Source organism: Bubalus kerabau, chromosome 1 (assembly GCF_029407905.1).
Source record: "Bubalus kerabau isolate K-KA32 ecotype Philippines breed swamp buffalo chromosome 1, PCC_UOA_SB_1v2, whole genome shotgun sequence".
Lineage (NCBI taxonomy): Eukaryota > Metazoa > Chordata > Mammalia > Artiodactyla > Bovidae > Bubalus > Bubalus kerabau.
In genome coordinates, this window is record NC_073624.1 from 152,286,057 (window position 1) to 152,308,268 (window position 22,212).

General features: G+C 36.4%; 1 protein-coding gene across 3 annotated transcripts in view; it reads right to left on the reverse strand.

Moving 5' to 3' along the window:
• Positions 1 to 22,212, reverse strand: part of P4HA1 (prolyl 4-hydroxylase subunit alpha 1) — a 97,926-nt gene that overhangs the window by 52,616 nt on the left and 23,098 nt on the right. For all 3 annotated transcript variants that reach the window (XM_055535527.1, XM_055535538.1, XM_055535518.1), the window contains 4 exons: positions 20,949 to 21,056; positions 19,568 to 19,664; positions 17,948 to 18,099; positions 14,401 to 14,538 (listed from right to left, as the gene is read on the reverse strand). In XM_055535527.1, coding sequence (XP_055391502.1) covers positions 14,401 to 14,538; positions 17,948 to 18,099; positions 19,568 to 19,664; positions 20,949 to 21,024 — 463 coding nt within the window. In that variant the 5' untranslated portion in view covers positions 21,025 to 21,056. The remainder of the gene's footprint in view (positions 1 to 14,400; positions 14,539 to 17,947; positions 18,100 to 19,567; positions 19,665 to 20,948; positions 21,057 to 22,212) is intronic.

The window sequence follows — 22,212 nt, forward strand, 5'->3', positions numbered from 1 at the left end:
GCCTATATACATGTTCTGTTTGGAATACTTTTTTCATACCCCCTATTTCCTGGCTAATTCCTTGTCCATTATTTCTCAAATTTTTTAACATATTCTGTCTTCCAGGAAGTCTCACTTTACACCTCTCATTTATCAAGTTCAGAATTAGATTTCTGTCTATGTGCTCCATGGTCTCCTAAGTTATCTCCAGCTAGGCATTCATCATACCATAGCATAAGAATTTAAGTACCCTAAGGGCAAAAGCAGTGTTATTCATTATTGCATCTCTAATACTTATACACAATGGTTATTATGTTAAATAGATATTAAATAGATACTAAATGGCTTATATCTATTAAACAAATTATGTTTTAAACCAGAAGCAAATTAAAAAACAAGGCTATGATCTTATCACAAGTGTTGTAACAGCAGAAACAGAAAATAAAATGTGCAAATGTATACTTTTTTGGAAATCCAACTTAATGGAATTACATTACAGTTTAATGGAATGCCATGGTTAGTTTTTCCACTTGCTACTTCAATCCAAATTTAGAAAGATAAGCAAGAAAAACATCTTAAGTCATTCAACCCACTGTATTTTCTTACTGAGAAAGTCAATTTCAGTATGAAGACAGAGGTAACATATTTTATTTTTCCAACTGATAAGGACAAGAAGATAGTAATGGTATATTCATAGAATATGACAGATGGCATTAGTAAACTATCACGTGAAGGCAGATATCAGTAACACAAGTAAAACTGGAAAATTTCAAACTTTGCAAAAATTAAACAACACACTCCACACTCTAACAGCTAACAGAAAAAAAAAAGAAAAGAAAAGAAATCACAGGGAAAATTAGAAAATACTTAAAAGACAAAAGAAAATGAAATTACAACATACCAAAACTTACAGGACACAATGAAGGCAGTGCTAAGGGTGAAATTTATAGTTATAACTCTTACATTAAAAAAAAGATCTCAAATCAACAGCCTAATTTTACAACTTAAGAAACTAGAAAAACAAGAACAAACAACCCAAAGCTAGCAGAAGAAAGAAAATATTGAAGCACAGAATGGAAAATAACAGATAAAATTAATGAAACCAAAAGTTGGTTCTCTAAAAAGAATTTTGTCAATAAAACTGACAATCTTTTAGCTACATGGATCAAGGAAAAAAAAAGCCAAATAACTAAAATTAGAAATGAAAGTGGGGATACTTCTACTGATTCTATAGAAAAACAAAGGATTATAAGAATTCTATGAAAAATTGTACACCAACAAACTGAATAACCTAGATGAAATGGACAAATCCATAAAAACACAAAACCTACCAAAAAATAGAAAATCTGAATAGACCTTTAACTAGTAAGGAAACTGCTGATGCGAAGAGCTGACTCATGATGCTGGGAAAGATTGAGGGCAGGAGAAGGGGACGAGAGAGGATGAGATGGTTGGATGGCATCACCGACTCAATGGACATGGGTTTGGGTAAACTCCGGCAGTTGGTGATGGACAGGGAGGCCTGGCATGCTGCAGTTCATGGGGTTGCAAAGAGTCGGACACGACTGAGTAACTGCACTGAACTGATCTGAGTAAGGAAACTGAATCAGTTATCAACAGTCTTCTGACAAAAGAAAAGCTCTGTTATTAACACAAATAAATGGAAAACACGTGCCATGTTCATGGATTGGAAGACTATTAGCTTCATTGGAGAGTTCTATCAAACATGAAAAAAAAAAAAAAAAACTAATACCAACCCTTCTCAAACTTTTCAAAAAGACAGGAAAGAACACTTATCTCATTCTATGAGGCCAGAATCATCCTCATACCAAAGCCAGAAAAAGACACTACAAGAAAACTACAGACCAACATCACTTATGAACACTGATGCAAAAATTTTCAACAAAATACTAATAAACAGGGACTTCCCTGATGGTACACTGGTTACAACTCTGCCCCCCTAATGCAGGAGTCCCAGATTCAACCCCTGGTCAGGGAACTAGATCCCACATGCCACAACTAAAGAGCCCATGTGCTGCAACTCAGATCTAGCAAAGCCAAATAAATAAATAATTTTTTAAAAAATGCTAGCAAACAGAATCCAGCAGCATATGATTATACACCATGATTACATGGTTACACACCATGACCAAGTGGAACTTACTCCTGTAATGCAAGGATATTTCAACATATGAATATTGATCAATATAACACACCGCATTAATGGAATAAAGGGGAAAAAACATACATATGATCATTTCAACTGATGCAAAAAAAAAAGCAACTGACAAAATTCAGTATTCTTTCATAATGAAAAAAAAACCACTCAACAAACTAGGAATAGAAGTTTAACTATCCATACTTTAACATAATAAAAGATATATTTGAAAAACCCACTCAATGGTAAAAGACTGAAAGCTTCTCCTTTGAGAATGAGAACAAGGATGCCCACTTTTGCCACTGTATTCAACTTAGTCCTTGAAGTTCTAGCCAGAGCAAATAGGCAAGAACAAGCATAAAGGTACCCAAATTGGAAAGGAAGAAGTAAAATGATCTCTATTTGCAGATACAGTTTTTTGTTTTTGCCACACCACACAGTTTGTGGGATTTTAGTTCCCCAACCAAGGATTGAACCTGCGCCCTTATCAATGAAAGCTCAGAGTCCTAGCCCCTGGACGGCCAGGACACTCCCCACAGATAACTTATCTTATACTAGAAAATCCTAAGAATGCTCCTGCAAAAACACTTGTTAGGACTAATAAATGAATTCAGCCAAGTTGCAGGATGTAAAGAAAACACACAAAAATAAGTTGCATTTCTATGTACCAATAATGAACAATATAAAAAATTACAAAAACAAATCTAAGCATAAAGTACTTAGGAATTAACTTAACCAAGGAGGTGAAAGACATACAGTGAAAACTACAAAAGCTACTGAAAGACAACATGAATAAATGAAAAACACATGCCATGTTCATGGATTGGAAGACAACATTATTAAAATGTCAGTACTACCCAAAGTGACCTGCAGATTCAATGCAAAAGATAGAAATAGAAAACTCCATCATAGAATTCATACAGAATCTCAAGGAACCCAGAATAGTCAAAGCAATCCTAAAAAAGAACAAAACTGGAAAACTCATATTTCCTGATTTCAAAACTTTATACAAAGCTACAGTAATAAAGTAGTGTATAAAAAACCAATTTATAGACCAGCATAAAAACAGACTTAGAGACCAATGCAATAGAGAGCCAGAAATAAACCCTTGTATATATTGTTAAATGATTTCTGACAAGCATGGCAAGACCATTCAACAGGAAAATGACGATCTTTTCAACAAATGGTGCCAGGAAAACCAAATATTTACATGCAAAGAATGAAGGTGAACCCTTACCAAATACCACATGTAAAAATTAACTCTAAATAAATCAAGGACCTAAATATAAGATCTAAAACAGTAAAACTCTTAAAAGAAACCATAGGACAAAAGCTTCATAACACTGGATTGGGCAATGATTTCTTGTATACGACCCTAAAGGCACAGGCAACAGAAGAAAAAAAAAAAAAACTGGACTTCGTAAAAATTTAAAATTTGGATACAAAATACAGTTATCAGTGGAGTAAAAAGGCAACCCACAGAACAGGAGAAAATATTTGTAAATCATGTGTCTCATAATTATATATAGAGAATCTCTAAAACTCAACAACAAAAAAATGAGTAACCCAATTAAATAATAGGCAAAGGACTTGAACAGATACTTCTTCAAAGACATACAGATGGCTGCTAATAAGTACATGAAAAGATGCTCAACATCAGTGATTAGGAAAATGCAAAACTGCAGTGAGATACCACCTCACATGCACTAGATTGGCTACTATCAAAAAAAAAAGAAATAGGGAACGAAATAGCCACCCAAGACCAGGAAGCCCAGAGAGTCCCATACAAGACAAACCCAAGGAGAAACACTACAAGACACATGTTAATCGAACTAACAACAATTAAACACAGAGAGCAAATATTAAAAGCAGAAAGGGAAAAGCAACAATAACATACCAGGGGATCCCCATAAGGCTAACAGCTGACCTTTAAACAAACTAGTGGTAAAGAATCCACCTGCAATGCAAGAGATCCTGGTTCAATTCCTGGGTCAGGAAGATCCCCTGGAGAAGGGATAGGCTACCCACTCCAGTATTCCTGGCTTTCCCTTGTGGCTCAGCTGGTAAAAAAATCCACATTCAATGCAGGAGACCTGGGTTCAATCTCTGGATTGGGACAATTCCCTGGACAAAGGAAAGTTTACCTACTCCAGTATTCTGGCCTGAAGAATTCCATGGACTGTATAGTCCATGGGGTCACAAAGAGCCGGACATGACTGAGTGACTTTCACTTTCATATAAGCCAGAACGGAATACCAGGATATATTTAAAGTGATAAAAAGCAAAAACCTACAACTGAGATTAGTCTATCCAGTAAGAATCATTCAAAGGAGAAATCAAAAGCTTTACAGACAAGCAAAAGCTAAGAGAATTCAGCACCACCAAACCAGCCCTTCAACAAATGCTAAAGGAACTTCTCTAGACAAGAAACACAGAAAAGGCCTATAAAAACAAACCCAAAACAATAAAGTAAATGGTAACAGGATCACACTCATCAATAGTCACCCTGAATGTAAATGAGCTAAATGCTCCAACCAAAAGACACAGATTGGCTGAATGTATACCAAAACAAGACCCCTATATATACTGTCTACTAGAGATCCACCTCAAACCTAGGGACATGAACAAACTGAAAGTGAGGGACTGGAAAAAGATATTCCATGCAAACAGAGACCAAAAGAAAGAGGTAATAGCAACGCTCATACCAGACAAAATAGACTTTAAAATAAAGAACGTTAGAAGGGACAAAGAAGGACACTACATAATGATCAGGGGAATAATTCAAGAAGACATAATGATGATAAACACATATGCACTCAACACAAGAGCACCTCAAAACATAAGGCAAATGCTAACAAAGAGTAACACAATAATAGTGGGGGATTTTAATATCCCACTCACACCAATGAAAAGATCATCCAGACAAAAAATTAATAAGTAAACACAGGTTTTAAATGATACATTGTACCCATTGGACCTAAATGATATCTACAGGGCATTTCATCCAAAAACAATAGATTACACTATTTTCCCAAGTGCACATGGAACATTCTCCAGGACAGACCACATTCTGGGCCTCAAATCAAGCCTTGGTAAATTTATTTAAAATTGAAATCATTTCAAGCATCTTTTCTGATCATAACACTGTAAGATTAGATATCAACTATCAGTTCAGTTCAGTTAAGTCGCTCAGTCATGTCCAACTCAGTCGGGCCCCATGAATTGCAGCATGCCAGGCCTCCCTGTCCATCACCAACTCCCAGAGTTCACTCAGACTCATGTCCATCGAGTCAGTGATGCCATCCAGATATCAACTATAGGAAACACTAAAAAACACAAACACATGGTTGCTAAACAATACACTTCTGAATAACCATGAGATAACTAAAGAAATCAAAAAGGAAATCAAAATATGCCTAAAAACAAATGACAATGAAACCATGACAACTCAAAATCTATGGGATGCAGTAAAAGCAGCGTGAAGAGGGAAGTTTACAGCAATATAAGTCTACCTCAAGAAACAAGAGAGACATCAAACACACAACCTAAACTTACACCTAAAGCAACTAGAAAAAGAACAACAACAACAAAAAACCAACCCAAAGTTAGTAGAAGGAAAGAAATCATAAAGGTCAGAGCAGAAATAAGTGAAAAAGAAATGAAAGACTATAGCAAAGCTGGTCCTTTAAGAAGATAAAATTGACAAACCGTTAACCAGAGTCATCAAGAAAAAAAGGGATTAAAAATCAAAACCCAAATCAATAAAATCAGAAATGAAAAAGGAGAAGTTACAACAGACAACACAGAAATACAAAGGATCCTAAGAGACTACTATGAGCAACTATATGCCAATAAATGGACAACGTGGAAGTAATGGACAAATTCTTAGAAAAGTATAACCTTCCAAACCTGAACCAGGAAGAAATAAAACATGGACAGATCAATCACAAGCATGGAACTCAAAACTGAAATAAAAAATCTCCAACAAACAAAAGCCCAGGGTGAGATGGCTTCATAGGTGAATTCTACCATAAGTTTAGAGAAGAGCTAACACTTACCCTGCTCAAACTCTTCCAGAAAAATGCAGAGGAAGGAAAACTCCCAAATTCATTCTATAAGGCCACCATCACCCTGACACCAAAACCAGACAAAGATGTCACAAGAAAAGAAAATTACAGGCCAAAAGCAATGATGAACCTGGATGCAGAAGTCCTCAACAAAATTCTAGTGAACAGAATTCAATAATACTCTTAAAAGATCATACATCATGAATAAGTTAGCTTTATCCCAGGGATGCAAATATTCTTCAATATGCAAATAAATATGATATACCATATTAACAAATTGAAAGACAAAAATCTTACGATCATTTCAATAGATGCAGAGAAAGCCTTTGACAAAATTCAACACCAGAAGGAACAGAACTCAATATAACAAAGCCCATATACAACAAACCCACAGCAAATATCCTCAATGGTGAAAAACTGAAAGCATTTCTTCTAAAATCAGGAACAAGACAAGGATACCCACTCTCACTACTATTATTCAACATAGTTTTGGAAGTCTTAGCCACAGCAATCAGAGAAGAAAAATAAAAGGAATCCAGATTGGAAAAGAAGTAAAACTCTCACTGTTTGCAGATGACATGATTCTCTACATAGAAAACCCTAAAGATACCATCAGAAAACTATTAGAACTAATCAATGAATATAGTAAAGTCACAGGATATAAAATTAATATGCATAAATCCCTGGAATTCCTATATATTAATAATGAAAAATCAGAAAGAGAAATCAAGGAAACAATCCCACTCACCATTGCAATAAAAAGAATAAAATACTTAGGAATAAATTTACCTAAAGAGACAAAAGATCTGTATGCAGAAAACTATAAGACACTGATGAAAGAAATCAAAGATGACAAAAAAGATGGAGAGAGATACAATGTTCTAGATTGAAAGAATCAATATAGTGTAAGTGACTATATGACCCAAAGCAATCTATAGATTCAATGCAATCCCTATCAAACTACCAATGGTATTTTTCACAGAACTAGAACAAATAATTTCACAATTTGTATGGAAACACAAGCGACCCTGAACAGCCAAAGTAAACTTGAGAAAGAAGAATGGAACCGCAGGAATCAACCTTCCTGACTTCATATATACTACAAAGCTACAGTCATCAAGACAGTATGGTACTGGCACAAAAACAGAAATACAGACCAATGGAACAAGATATAAAGCCTGGAGATAAATCCACGCTCCAATGGGCCTTATCTTTGACAAAGGAGGCAAAAATATACAATGGAGAAAACAGTCTCTTCAACAAGTGGTTCTGGGAAAACTGGTCAACTACGTTACTAATAGAATGAAATTAGAACACTTCCTAACTCCATACACAAAAATAAACTCAAAATAGATCAAAGACCTAAATGTAAGACCAGAAACTATAAAAATCTTAGAGGAAAACATAGGCAGAGCACACTCTAACATAAATCACAGCAAGATCCTCTATGACCCACCACCTAGAGGAAACGAAATAAAAACAAAAATAAACAATTGGGACCTAATTAAAATTTAAAATTTTGCACAACAAAGGAAATTATAAGCAAGGTGAAAAGACAACACACCCTCAGAATGGGAGAAAATAACAGCAAACTTAATGACTGACAAAGAATTAATCTCAATACCAGAAAAACAAACCACCCAATCAAAAAGTAGGCAGAAGACCTAAACAGACATTTCTCCAAAGAAGACATACAGATGACTAATAAATACATGAAACATGCTCAACACTGCTCATCATTAGAGGAATGCAAATTAAAATTATAATGAGGTATCACCTCTCATTGGTCAGAATGGCCATCAAAACATCTACAAACAATAAATGCTGTTTGATGTGGAGAAAACGGAACTCTCTTATACTCCTGGTGGGAATACAAATTGATATAACCACTTGGAGAACAGTACGGAGATTCCTTTAAAAACTAGGAAAAAACTAACATATGACCCAGCAATCCCATTACTGGGCATTTACACTACGACTACGACGACGACGACGACGACGACGACGACATCACTTCAGTCGTGTCTGACTCTGTGCGACCCCAGAGACGGCAGCCCACCAGGCTCCCCCGTCCCTGGGATTCTCCAGGCAAGAACACTGGAGTGGGTTGCCATTTCCTTCTCCAATGCATGAAAGTGAAAAGTGAAAGTGAAATCGCTCAGTGTGTCCGACTCTTAGCGGACCTGCAGCCCACCAGGCTCCTCCGTCCATGGGATTTTCCAGGCAAGAGTACTGGAGTGGGATGCCATTGCCTTCTCCGAAGGAAACCATAACTGAAAAGGACACATGTACCCCCGTGTCACTGCAGCACCATTTACAATAGCTAGGACATGGGGGTGACATTGAAAGATGACATGGATATACACCGAAAGATAGGACACTGAAAGATGAACTCCCCAGGTTGGTAGGTGCCCAATATGCTATTGGAGATCAGTGAGAAATAACCCCAGAGAGAACGAAGACACAGAGCCAAAGCAAAACAACACCCAGTTGTGGATGGGACTGGTGATGGAAGTAAAGTCTGATGCTGTAAAGAACAATACTGCATAGGAAACTGGAATATTAGGTGCATGACTCAAGGCAAATTGGAAGTGGTCAAACAGGAGATGGCAAGAGTGAACGCTGGCATTTTAGGAATCAGTGAACTAAAATGGGTGAATTTAACTCAGATGACCATTATATCGACTACTGTGGGCAAGAATCCCTTAGAAGAAATGGAGTAGCCATCATAGTCAAAAAAGAGTCCAAAATGCAGTACTTGGGTACAACTTCAAAAACGACAGAATGATCCCCGTTTGTTTCCAAGGCAAACTATTCAATATCACAATAATCCAAGTCTATTCCCCGAAAAGTAATGCTGAAGAAGTTGAACGGTTCTATGAAGACCTACAAGAACTTCTAGTTCAGTTCAGTTCAGTCGCTCAGTCATGTCTGACTCTTTGTGACCCCATGAATTGCAGCACGCCAGGCCTCCCTGTCCATCACCAACTCCCAGAGTTCATGAGATTCACATCCATCGAGTCAGTGATGCCATCCAGCCATCTCATCCTCTGTCGTCCCCTTCTCCTCTTGCCCTCAATCCCTCCCAGCATCAGAGTCTTTTCCAATGAGTCAACTCTTCACATGAGGTGGCCAAAGTACTGGAGTTTCAGCTTTAGCATCACTCCTTCTAAAGAAATCCCAGGGCTGATCTCCTTTAGAATGGACTGGTTGGATCTCCTTGCAGTCCAACGGACTCTCAAGAGTCTTCTCCAATACCACAGTTCAAAAGCATCAATTCTTCGGCGCTCACCTTTCTTCACAGTCCAACTCTCACATCCATACATGACCACAGGAAAAACCATAGCCTTGACTAGATGAACCTTTGTTGGCAAAGTAATGTCTCTGCTTTTGAATATGCTATCTAGGTTGGTCATAACTTTCCTTCCAAGGAGTAAGCGTCTTTTAATTTCTAGAACTAACACCAAAAAAAGATGTCCTTTGCATCACAGGGGACTGGAATGCAAAAGTAGGAAGTCGAGAGATACCGGGAGTAACAAGGCAAATTTGGCCTTGAGAATCCAAAAAGAAGCAGGGCAAAGGCTAATAGAGTTTTGCCAAGAGAACACACTGGTCATAGCAAACACCCTCTTCCAACAACACAAAAGACAACTCTACACATGGACATCACCAGATGGTCAATACTGACATCAGACTGATTATATTCTTTGCAGCCAAAGATGGAGGAACTCTATACAGTCAGAAAAACAAGACGAGGAGCTGACTGTGGCTCAGACCATGAACTCCTTATTGCCAAATTCAGACTTAAATTGAAGAAAGTAGGGAAAACCACTAGGCAATTCAGGTATGACCTAAATCAAATCCCTTACAATTATACAGTGGAAGTGACAAATAGATTCAAGGGATTAGATCTAATAGACAGAGTGCCTTAAGAACTATGGATGGAGGTTTGTGACATTATACAGGAAGCACTGATCAAGACCATCCCCAAGAAAAATAAATACAAAAAGGCAAAATGGTTGTCTGAGGAGGTCTTACAAATAGCTGAGAAAAGAAGAGAAGTGAAAGGCAAAGGAGAAAAGGAAAGATATACCCATCTGAATGCAAAGTTCCAAGGAATAGCAAGGAGAGATAAGAAAGCCTTCCTCAGTGATCAATGCAAAGAAATAGAGAAAAACAATAGAATGGAAAAGACTCGAAGAAAATTAGAGATACCAAGGGAACATTTCATGCAAAGATGGGCTCGACAGAAATGGTATGGACCTAAAAGAAACAGAAGATATTAAGAAGAGGTAGCAAGAATACACAGAAGAAGTATACAAAAAAGATCTTAATGACCCAGATAACCATGATGGTGTGATCACCCACCTACAGCCAGACATCCTGGAATGCGAAGTCAAGTGGGCCTTAAGAAGCATCATTATGATCAAAGCTAGTGGAGGTGATGGAATTCCAGTTGAGCTATTCCAAATCCTAAAAGATGATGCTGTAAAAGTGCTGCCCTCAATATGCCAGCAAATTTGGAAAACTCAGCAGTGGCCACAGGACTGGAAAAGGTCAGTTTTCATTCCAATCCCAAAGAAAGGCAATGCCAAAGAATGCTCAAACTACTGCACAACTGCACTCATCTCACACGCTAGCAAAGTAATGCTCAAAATTCTCCAAGCCAGGCTTCAACTGTAAGTGAACCGTCAACTTCCAGATGTTCAAGATGGTTTTAGAAAAGGCAGAGGAACATTGCCAACATCTGTTGGATCATCAAAAAGGCAAGAAAGATCCAGAAAAACATGTACTTTATTGACTATGCCAAAACCTTTGACTGTGTGGATCACAACACACTGTGGAAATATGAGAATACCAGACCACCTGACATGCCTCCTGAGAAATCTTATGCAGGTCAAGAAACAACAGTTAAAACCGGACATCCAACAACGGACTGGTTCCAAGTCAGGCAAGGAGTACGTCAAAGCTGTTTCTTGTCCACCGTGCTTATTTAACTTACATGCAGAGTATATCATGCGAAATGCTGGGCTAGATGAAGCACCAGCTGGAATCAAGATTCCCGGGAGAAATATCAATAACCTCAGATATGCAGATGACACCACCCTTATGACAGAAAGCGAAGAAGAACTAAAGAGCCTCTTGAAAGTGAAAAAGGAGAGTGAAAATGTTGGCTTAAAACTCAACATTCAAAAAACTAAGATCATGGCATCTGGTTCCATCACTTAATGGCAAATAGATGGGGAAACAATGGAAACAGTGAGAGACCATTTTTGGGGGCTCCAAAATCACTGCAGATGGTGACTGCAGCCATGAAATTAAAAGACGCTTGCTCCCTGGAAGAAAAGCTATGACCAACTTAGACAACATATTAAAAAGCAGAGACATTACTTTGCCGACAAAGGTCCATCTAGTCAAAGCTATGATTTTTCCAGTAGTCATGTATGGATGTAAGAGTTGGACTATAAAGAAAGCTGAGTGCTGAAGAATTGATGCTTTTGTACTGTGGTATTAGAGAAGACTCTGGTTGAGTCCCTTGACTCAACCTTGCATTGATTCCCTTGCAAGGAAATCAAACCAGTCAATCCTAAAGGAAATCAATCCTGAATATTCATTGGAAGGACTGATGCTGAAGCTGAAACTCCAATACTTTGGCCACCTGATGCAAAGAGCTGACTCACTGGAAAAGACCCTGATGCTGGGTAAGATTGAAGGCGGGAGGAGAAGGGGACAACAAAGGATGAGATGGTTGGATGGCATCACCAACTCAGTGGACGTAAGTTTGAGCAAGCTCCGGGAGTTGGTGATGGACAGGGAAGCTTGGTGTGCTGCAATCCATAGCGTTGCAAAGAGTCAGACATGACCGAGCGACTAAACTGAACTGGACGTGGAAGCAACCCATATGTCCATAGACAGATGAATGGATAAGGAAACTGGTACCTATACACAATGGAATATTCCTCAGCTATAAAAAGGAATGCATTTGAGTCAGTTCTAATGAGATGAATAAACATAGAGCCTATTATACAGAGTGAAGTAAATAAGAAAGACAAATATTGTATATTAATGCATACATACGGAATCTAGAAAGTTAGTACCAATGATCCTATGTGCAAGGCATCTGAGGAGACACAGACATAAAGAACAGACTTTTGGACACAGTAGGGGAAGGGGAGGGTGGGATGATTTGAGAGAATAGCCTTGAAACATATACATTTCCATATGTAAAACAGATAGCCAGTGGGAGTCTGATATTTGACGCAGGGAACCCAAAGCCAGTGCTCTGTGAAAACCTAGATGCACGGGGTGGAAGAGAGGAGGGAGGGGGTATCAAAAGGGAGGGGACATGTGTACGCATGGCCAATTCATACTGATGTATGGCAAAAACCATCGCAGTATTGTAAAGTAATTGTGCTCAGCCAGCTCACGGCTCAGCCGTGTTCGACTCTTTGAGACCCCATGGACTGTAGCCCGTCAGACCCCCCTGTTCATGGGGATTCTCCAGGCAAGAATATTGGAGTGGGTTGCCATTTCCTTCTCCAATTGTAAAGTAATTATCCTCCAATTAAACAGAAATAAATAAATACATAATTATGTGGCAAATAAGGTACAATATTAATATGAATCCTAGGTGGCAGGTTCATGAATGCTATTCTCTACACTTTTCTGTATATATGAAATTTGTGTAAACAAATAAATAATTTAAAAAAAGAAAATAACCAGTGTAGGCAATGGTCTAGAGAAACTGGAACCCTTGTGCACTGTTGGTGGGAATGTAAAATGGTGTCTTCTCAAAAATTAAAAATAGAATTACCATCTGATCCAGCAATTCCACTTCCGGGTATATACTCAAGAATGAAAGGCAGTGTCTTGAAGAGCTATTTGCATACCCTTGTTCACAGCAGCATTATTCACAACAGCTGACATGTGGAAGCAGCCCAAGTGTCCATGGACAGATGAATGCATAACAAAATATGGATACATACAATGGGATATTATTCAGCCTTAGAAATGAAGGAAGTTTCAACATATACAACAACATGGATGACCCTTGAAGGACATTATCCTAAGTGAAATAAGCCAGTCACAAAAAGGCAAACACTATATGATTCTACTTACATGATGGACTCAGAGTAGTCAAAATCAGAGACAAAAAGTAGAATGACAGTTGCTTGGGGCTGAGAAAGTGGGGGTTGGGGAGTTATTGTTTAATGACTGCAGAGCTTCGGTTTCACAAGATGAAAAGAGCTATGCAGATGGATGGTAATAACGGTTGCGTAAAAATGCAAATGCACCTAATGTCATAAACTGCACATTTAAAATTGGTTAACACGGTAAATTTTGTTTTTATGTTCTTTTCACAATAAAAAATTTAAACGGATTAGCATGAAATCAGCTGTAACTTAAAAAAAGAGGGTTTGGGGGCTTCCCTGGTGGTCCAGTGGTTGACAGTCCACCTGGCAATGCACGGACACCAGTTTAATCCCTGGTCCAGGAGGATCCCACATGCCATGAGGGATGCTATTATAAGCATGTGTGCCAAATACTGAGCCCACACTCTAGAGCCTGAAAGCCGCAACTACTGATTCCATTCTCCATAACTACTCAAGCCTGAGTGCTCTAGAGCCTGTGCTCTGCAACAAGAGAAGCCACTGCAATGAGAAGCTAGCATACTGCAACTCGAGTAGTTTCCACTCTCTGCAACTACAGAAATCCCACATGAAGCAACAAATACCCAGCACAGCCAAAAATAAATAAAAGTATTTAAAAAAGTGTTTTGCGAAAAAGAAGTCAGAAAGCAGGATGTTTCATACTATAAAATACTAAAAATCAGCACACACTCCACATATCTTGGTTTTAAAATAGTGAACATATAAACTTTATCAATTCCCTTATAACTTTACATACAAACATTGGTATTATGAAGAAAGACATTTGGAAAAATAGTTTCTTTTTCTTTCATGCTAAAATTGCTTAAGTTAGTCCCTAAAATCACAGGCTTTCACAGTAACAAGCTAGCAGCTTATCCACAACTATTAAGAACTAGAGAAAAGGTTGTTTTGACCCAAAGGATATGAAACAAATTAAAGTTAAAGATTTTTAAATAACTGAAGTCTTCTTATATTAATATTGTCCTAATGGATTGAACAGAGAAGCCAGGAGATGGGTTTTTTCATAGGCTACAAGAATCCTTACCTGGAAGATCACCCTTTGAGATGGTATCTGTATCCAAATTGTAGGTGTCCTGGAGACGCAACAGAGCTTTGGCTGCCCCAACCTGATCTTCATCATTAGGGAAGTACTGTCTCTGAATGGTTAGGTTAGAGATAAAACCTTAAAACAGAGGAGCGAAAAAAGATTTAAACACAAGTTTGAAATGTACAGTGTAGGGAATATAGTTGATAACTATGTAATATATTTGTATGGTGATGACATTTCATATCTGGACTTCTCATAGTGATCATTTTGAAATACACAGAAATATAGGATCAATATGTTGCATAACAGGAACTAACATAGTGTTGTAGGTCAGTTATATTTCAAAAACAAACTCATACAAAAAGAGATCAGGTTTGCGGTTATCAGAGGCAGGTGGTAGGGGTATAGGGGATTTGGGGGAAGGCACGCAAAAGGCACAAAGTTTCAGGTATAAGATAAATAAGTACGGAGGATATAATGTACAACACGATAAATAAAATTAACATTGCTACATAAAAAGGAGTACATCCTAAGAGTTCTCATTACAAGGAAAAACATTTTTTCCTATTTTTTAAATTTTGTAACTACATGGGATGATGAATGTTCACTAACTATGATAATCATTCCACAATGTGTGTAAGTAAAATCATTGTACCGTACACTTTAAACTTCTACAGTACCATATGTCAATTATATCTCAGTAAAACTGGAAGAAAAAAGACTCTAGACTCTCACAGACTTTTAATTTCTAACGTAAGTCTTACAAAGATTTTTAAAATCTATATTATAATTTTCCACTATATCATGTGTAACAAGAAAAAATTAAATACACTGAATGAGACTTGATATACCTCTAACTTGTTAAATCTTCCCAAACCATTTTTTATGTTGCTTATGTAATCTGAGGTCACTGCATAAATTATATCTATCCGAATAGGTTTTAGTTACACAGTACAGCCTCTGCTAAGCTTGAAGCTTGAAAAGCAAACAGATTTAAAGACTTGAAAACCAAATTCACTGGCAACAAATTATATTTTCAGATAAAATGTATGCTCTTAAAGTTCTATTTTCTTCTTCCATGTGCCACATATCACATAAATGTGTAAATATATAAAGTTTGGTGGAATTCTTTAAGGAGAAGGAAGAAATAATTACTTATTTCAGAGTACTGCATAAGCTCATTTATTAAAATATATTTAGATCTATTTAATTATCAAATATAGTTTCATCAATCAAGGTTTGCTCTACATAAATCCTAATATTAATTTTAAAATGTTTTACATAAAATATAGCAAAAATCAAATTCAGAAACTAATTACTGATAACTATGTAACTCCTAGGGCTTTCCTGATGGCTCAGCGGGTTAAGAATTTGCCTTCAAAGGAGGAGACACAGGAGATTTGATCCCTGATCAGCACGATCCCCTGGAGGAGGAAAATGGCAACTCCTCCAGTATTTTTGCCTAAAAAACATTCCATGGACCTACATGATGATCTTTTATTTAGTTTGTTTCACTTTTTCTATTTTATATTCAGTGCTCCCATTTCACTTAGTTTATGTTTTCCAATTTCCCCATCTCTTTTTTTTTTTTTGATGTTCTCAAGGCTTTATCAAGCATAGTAGTCAAGTTTTTGTATACATATATATGTATAATATATATATTTTAGAAAACTTATGAAATTTTGCCTAATTAAAAAATGTATGACATTTTGATTACACTTTTTTTTACTTACTATGAATAAAATGCTAAATTTTTAATTAAAAAATACAGACATACAACAAGCAACAAAGGTTTACTGTACAACACAAGGAAACTATAGTCAATATCTTGTAAAAATCTATAATGGAAAATAATTTCAAAAATAACATATGCATATATATAAATGAATCACCTTGCTGTGTACCTGAAACACTGTAAGTCAACTATACTTCAATAAAATATACATATTAAGGGAAAAAATCCCATGAACAGAGGAGCCTGGTAGGCTACAGTCCAAAGGGTTGTAAAGAGTTGGACACAACTGGGCTACTAAGCACAAGTACACACATATAACTCCGAAGGAAAATGGATGCTAAATACTCCCTTAATAAATCAATATGACAGAAACAAAAAGTGATTTAAAATTTGAATAATATATGTGTCATCATTTGCAGATCAAAGTTAGGTATGAGACTTCCCTCCATGCTCATTTACTTATAATCAACTATGTACATACTCTGATCATCAAAAGGCCAGGTATTTTTATGTTAATTGAAATGTATAAATAAACAACTAGCTGAAGAGGTCTAAGTTCATATTAAGCATATTCTTTATAGTTTTAAGTCACAAAATCCACACAATTTTTACAAGCAAGTTTTACAGAGAACTGTAATGTTTTTTATGCCTCAAAAAAAAAAAAATCTCCTAGAAGTTGCTTAAAATCCTCTCCAATAAGAGAAAATGTTTATCTACTATGGCATTATGGGGTACTACCACGGATTAAAATACCAAAGTCTTAAGGCTTATCTTACTTTAAAAACACTTAGGTCATACAGGTCGTTACTTGAGGTTTTTTTTAATAATAAATAAACGTGTGTATATGTATATATGTATACAAACGCATATATATATGAATATATATGACCTTAAAAATACTCTCATGGTGTTATATAAGACAGCAAATGATCATAGGTATTTCCTTCTCATGTCAAAATATTTATAAGTGCTTGCCTTAATTTTTCTTAGCACGGTTTTCCTGTCCTATGCATAATAGCTTAGTTTACTGCTCACAAACACTTGAAAGCACCCTTGGAGTACTTCACCTACACAGCTGGCTCAGTTCTTTTCTTTTTTTGCCATCTTCAATCATTCAACAAATAAATACTATGTACTAAGCATAATAATACCTTTACTTCCTTAAACTTCAGACTTAGTTTTCTGTATATGTTACTTAAATATCTCAAACATCTCATTACTCCAACTATAATTTTACTATTTCATTGAGAAGGACATTCATTATTACTGTTTGGAGTCTCAGTTTTTAAATTTATAGTTTATGTTAAACAAAACAATCCTAAGCTTCAGAATACTAGGAAAAACACAGCTAATGTTTTCCCTTATCAGTACCACTCCCAGTATGATAATAATTGATTAGAAGATAAAGAACTAGCCATAAATTTTAAAAATCTGAAGGTAATCCTAAAATGTAAATGATTATCTTCAGAAATGAAGCTATATGCCAATAATTGATTCACTTTAGTATATTTCAAAGTAAAAAGGACAAGTGTTAAGTAAATGAAGAGTAGAAATTACTTTTTTAAGAATAAAAGTTTATTTGTCTTTGTTTTCAGTTTTTACTCATTTTTTTTTCTTTAATCAAGAATTCAGGATCTAGGCTAAACTAACTAGTCAAATCAAACACATTTCAGCAATAATTCAGTTATAAGACTGAACACTTGATGTTCTGGGATCTGAATTTATCACTTCTTTTGGCATTTCTACAGGTAGTACCAAAAATGCTTTTTTTTTTTTTTTTTGGCTCGTTAGTTTTACCATCTGACTTACCATCTGACATATCCTTAAGGACCAGATTCTCCAACTCACTCCACTCAGTGTTCAGACGTTTCATTAATTTGAATGCATTTACAGGGTGTCCAACAAATCCTTCTGGATCTTTTGTCGCTGTGCTGGTTAACCGATCTAATTTCTCTGCCCATCTAAAATGTAAGACACAAATGGAATATACATAAAGTAAATACACACTTAATGAGGAAGAACATAACTTAGTAAAGCACTCAAAAAAGATTAGAGGTTTTTGAGTTAAAACTATACCTAAAAATTTTTTAAGCAAAATTATAAAGATTTTTTTAAAAGCAAGATTCTCTTACAGATAAAATCTAATTTGGAAAAATTAAAATATAAGACTTTTTTAGGTTTATGTTTCTCCCAAATGGTTACAGTAAATGTAACATATCTTAGTAAAAGTTGATTGGACCCCTCTAGTAAGAATCTCGGAGAAGGCAATGGCAACCCACTCCAGTACTCTTGCCTGGAAATTCCCATGGGCGGAGGAGCCTGGTAGGCTGCAGTCCATGGGGTCGCTAAGAGTCAGACACGACTGAGCAACTTCACTTTCACTTTTCACTTTCATACATTGGAGAAGGAAATGGCAACCCACTCCAGTGTTCTTGCCTGGAGAATCCCAGGGATGGGGGAGTCTGGTGGCTGCCATCTATGGGGTCGCACAGAGTCAGACATGACTGAAGCAACTCAGCAGCAGTAGCAGCAGCAGTAAGAATCTAAAAATTTATTTCCCTATAAGTCCAAATAATTGATTATTACAAAGTACACATCAGCCCAATCCAAATTCAGTTACATATTCATTTAAATCACACTTATAGAAAAATTTTGTACTCAGTACTTAGAAACTATATTTTAAAACAGAAAAACTGGGGCTTCCCTGATAGTCCAGTGGTTGAGAATCTGCCTGCCAACGCAGGGGACACAGGTTCCATCCCTACACCAGGAAGATCCTACATGTAGTGGCAACTAGGCCCTGAACAACTGCTGAAGCCCATGCACCTAGAGCCCAGGCACGCAACAAGAGAAGCCACCACAACAAGAAGCCCGTGCACTGCAACTAGAGACAGCCTGAGCAAAGCAATGAAGACCCTGCACACCCAAAAAGAAAGAAAGAAAGAAATCTTAAAAAAATAAATAAATAAATAACCTGACTGCTTAGCTACTCATTAAGCAAAAGCTAGGAACTCTCAGGTCAGGATTAACTATGAACCTGAGTCAATTAAAGATAAATTAGCATTTGAAGAAAAACCTATCAATAAAATAATACTATACTTACCACTGTAATCTCTAGAATGCAACCATAAAACTAAAGGCTAAATAGCAGTGGAAAATTGCTTGATTAGGGAGGATAGAAGATATTAGCAACTATTAAAAAAAAACAACTGTCAATCACCTGTATCCATTTACATTCTTATCTCAATCCATATTCTTCCACACCAAGTCTTTAATTCGGCCTAACTTTTGTTTTCTGTGGTCCTATTTTAGCCCTTATCTGGCCTTTTAAGACTAACAGAGGGCTTTCATTTTCACTTAAAGAATGTTTTACCCAGGAAGAAAACATCCAGGTGGAGTCAGTCATAATAAGTAAAACACTTGACTTACTTTTTTATTTGTTCTAATTTGTCCTCTTCTGCCTTTATATAGTCTTTCAGGGAAGTCACCAGATCTTTTTCAGTATGAATCAAATCAGTCATCTGACCTAGAAAGAAGAAAAGAGAAGAAAGTTATCAAATACCCATACATACCCACCCATACGTCAAAACAAGTTTTCCAGAATAATTTAAGAATGATTGCGAATGCTTCATTTAATGAAAGGACTTAACTGGCATGAACCAGATATCTTGGAGAGAGCATCTTTTTTTTCTCTTTTTAAAACCAAATAAATAAAAATTAAGCCCCAAACTTTTCTAGGCATGTGGTCCAATTCTAATTTTCAAGCTACTTAATTCTGCAAGCTTGGACCATATCGACAAATTGTTCATCTAAGAATTTATTTTTTAATTTCAAAACATTACTTTCCAAGGATCAACATTTCTTCTTCCCTACCTCCCCGCTCATCTTTTTTGGGTTTTGAGACTACTGAGGATTAAATTTTTATTCAATTTGACAAAGATCACACTAACAAAAAGTTAAAACTTTTAAAGTTTAACTTTTAAAGTTAAAAACTTCACAACTGAAATTCAAATATCCATATTTAGTTATTCCTAATGGGATGAGAGAAAAAAGTTGCACAATTGTGTCTCTTTGCTACCACATGGACTGTAGCCCACCAGGCTTCTCTGTCCATGGGATTCTCCAGGCAAGAACACTGGAGTGGGTAGCCATTCCCTTCTCCAGGGGATCTTCCTGACTCAGGAATCAAACCCAGGTCTGCATTTCAGGCAGATTCTCTACTGTCTGAGCCACTGCTGCTGCTGCTGCTAAGTCGCTTCAGTCGTGTCCGACTCTTAGCGACCCCATGGACTGCAGCCTACCAGGCTCCTCCATCCATGGGATTTTCCAGGCAAGGGTGTGGGTTGCCATTGCCTTCTTTGGTCTGAGCCATGAGGCAAGCCTCAATAGGATGAGAAAACTCATCATTTTACATTCCAAAATTAAGGGTCACAAATATACTTGCTTGTGTTTTATTTAGCTCCACAATCACATAAGGGTAAAGCTGGTCAACAGGATGTAGGAAAACACCTCTTTTAAAACATATAAAGTATTCATATAGGAAAATAAAGACTAAGTATATATATTAAGTGATTTGCCAGGTAGACTCTATCAGAGAATTTTCTTTTGTATGCTTTACTAAATTTTGGCAATCAGAAAAAATTAAATATTTAAATATGAAGGAAAAAAGAAAGATTTTTAGAGGGGTAGGGACTGAAGTAATGTTTCAGTCCCTGAGAATACAATGTATTTGTTTTTACTGATTTAAAAATATGAAAAAAAGGAAATTTTTAAATACAAAAACAAACACAACACAATAATTAAGACTTACCAATAGAAGTAAAAAAGCCTGGATGGGCCAAAGACTGGGGAAGTAGAATCCCTACAACTAAAATATACCAGATCATCTTCAAAGGTTTAATTTTACAGGCTCACACACCTACAAGAGAAATATGGCCATTATTTAAAATAAAGGAAGGATAGGAAAAGTTCCTAACCTATTTTTCCTATGAATAAAATGTAAGTCAGACTTTAAGATTGCCCATAGAACACTGTTAATTCTAGTAAACTAATTTAATAACTTAGTAAGAGCTACTACCTTATTTTTCATAGAAGAGTACTCACTTGATATTTCATGTTAAAAGGAAAATATACATGTTTGCTATTACCATAATAATGTATGCTTACAAATGCTGTTTGTTTTCTCTTTAGTTACTACTACAGTTAGATCAACAGGATAGTAGTTCACTTCTTCATTAAGTTTACTTTGCGATCTAGACCTAAGTCATGAATTTCCCATTAAAATATACCACTTTATTAGAGTAACTTCATTTAAATACTACCAAAATACATTCTAAAATGTTAGAATATATTTAAAGGGACAAAATGTTTCAGAGCTTTCTGATTAATCCCCTTAATTCCTAACTTGGTCCATCTTTTCCCTACAGTGGCTTTAGATTTTAAAATAAGTTCAATTAAAAGTTGTAGGTTTGGAGGTGATGAATATGTTCCAAAATATGCTGCGGGGATTGATGGCTGAAGAACACTGTGAAACTACTCAAAATCAACCCATCATGAACATTAAATAGATGAATAGTGTGGTATTTAAGCTAGCAAGCTGTCTATTTAGGCTAGTAATCTCTCTCAAACGACCCAAAGTTGAGCTTTTTCTACTGCGTTCTACGTAAAAAATCCTTAGCGCAGGACATAGCTCTAGCATTCAGAAAAAAGAAAAGAAAAAAAAAAAAAAAAACTGGCAGCAAAGCCCTTCTGTCTTTCTTTTCTGGAATGGATTCTTCATGGCAGATGCAGATTTTCAACTAACCAGCAGATTTTACCCTGCTTTCCCAAAGGCCCTGTTAGCACTCTTCTCTTGCTCCTTCTTTACCACATAAACATGGACTTTTAAGTTCTTCTTTATTACCTTACAGGAAAACAAGTTACCCCTGTAACACTGTTTACACCAATAACAGACACCCATTGCTTATTCTCACCTGTCACCCTATTCCTCTTTGTGCAGGCACCTCTGACTCTCCCCAAGAGACTTCACCGAAAGCAACAGGTTCAAGACCACATTAGAAAACTCCCTATCACAC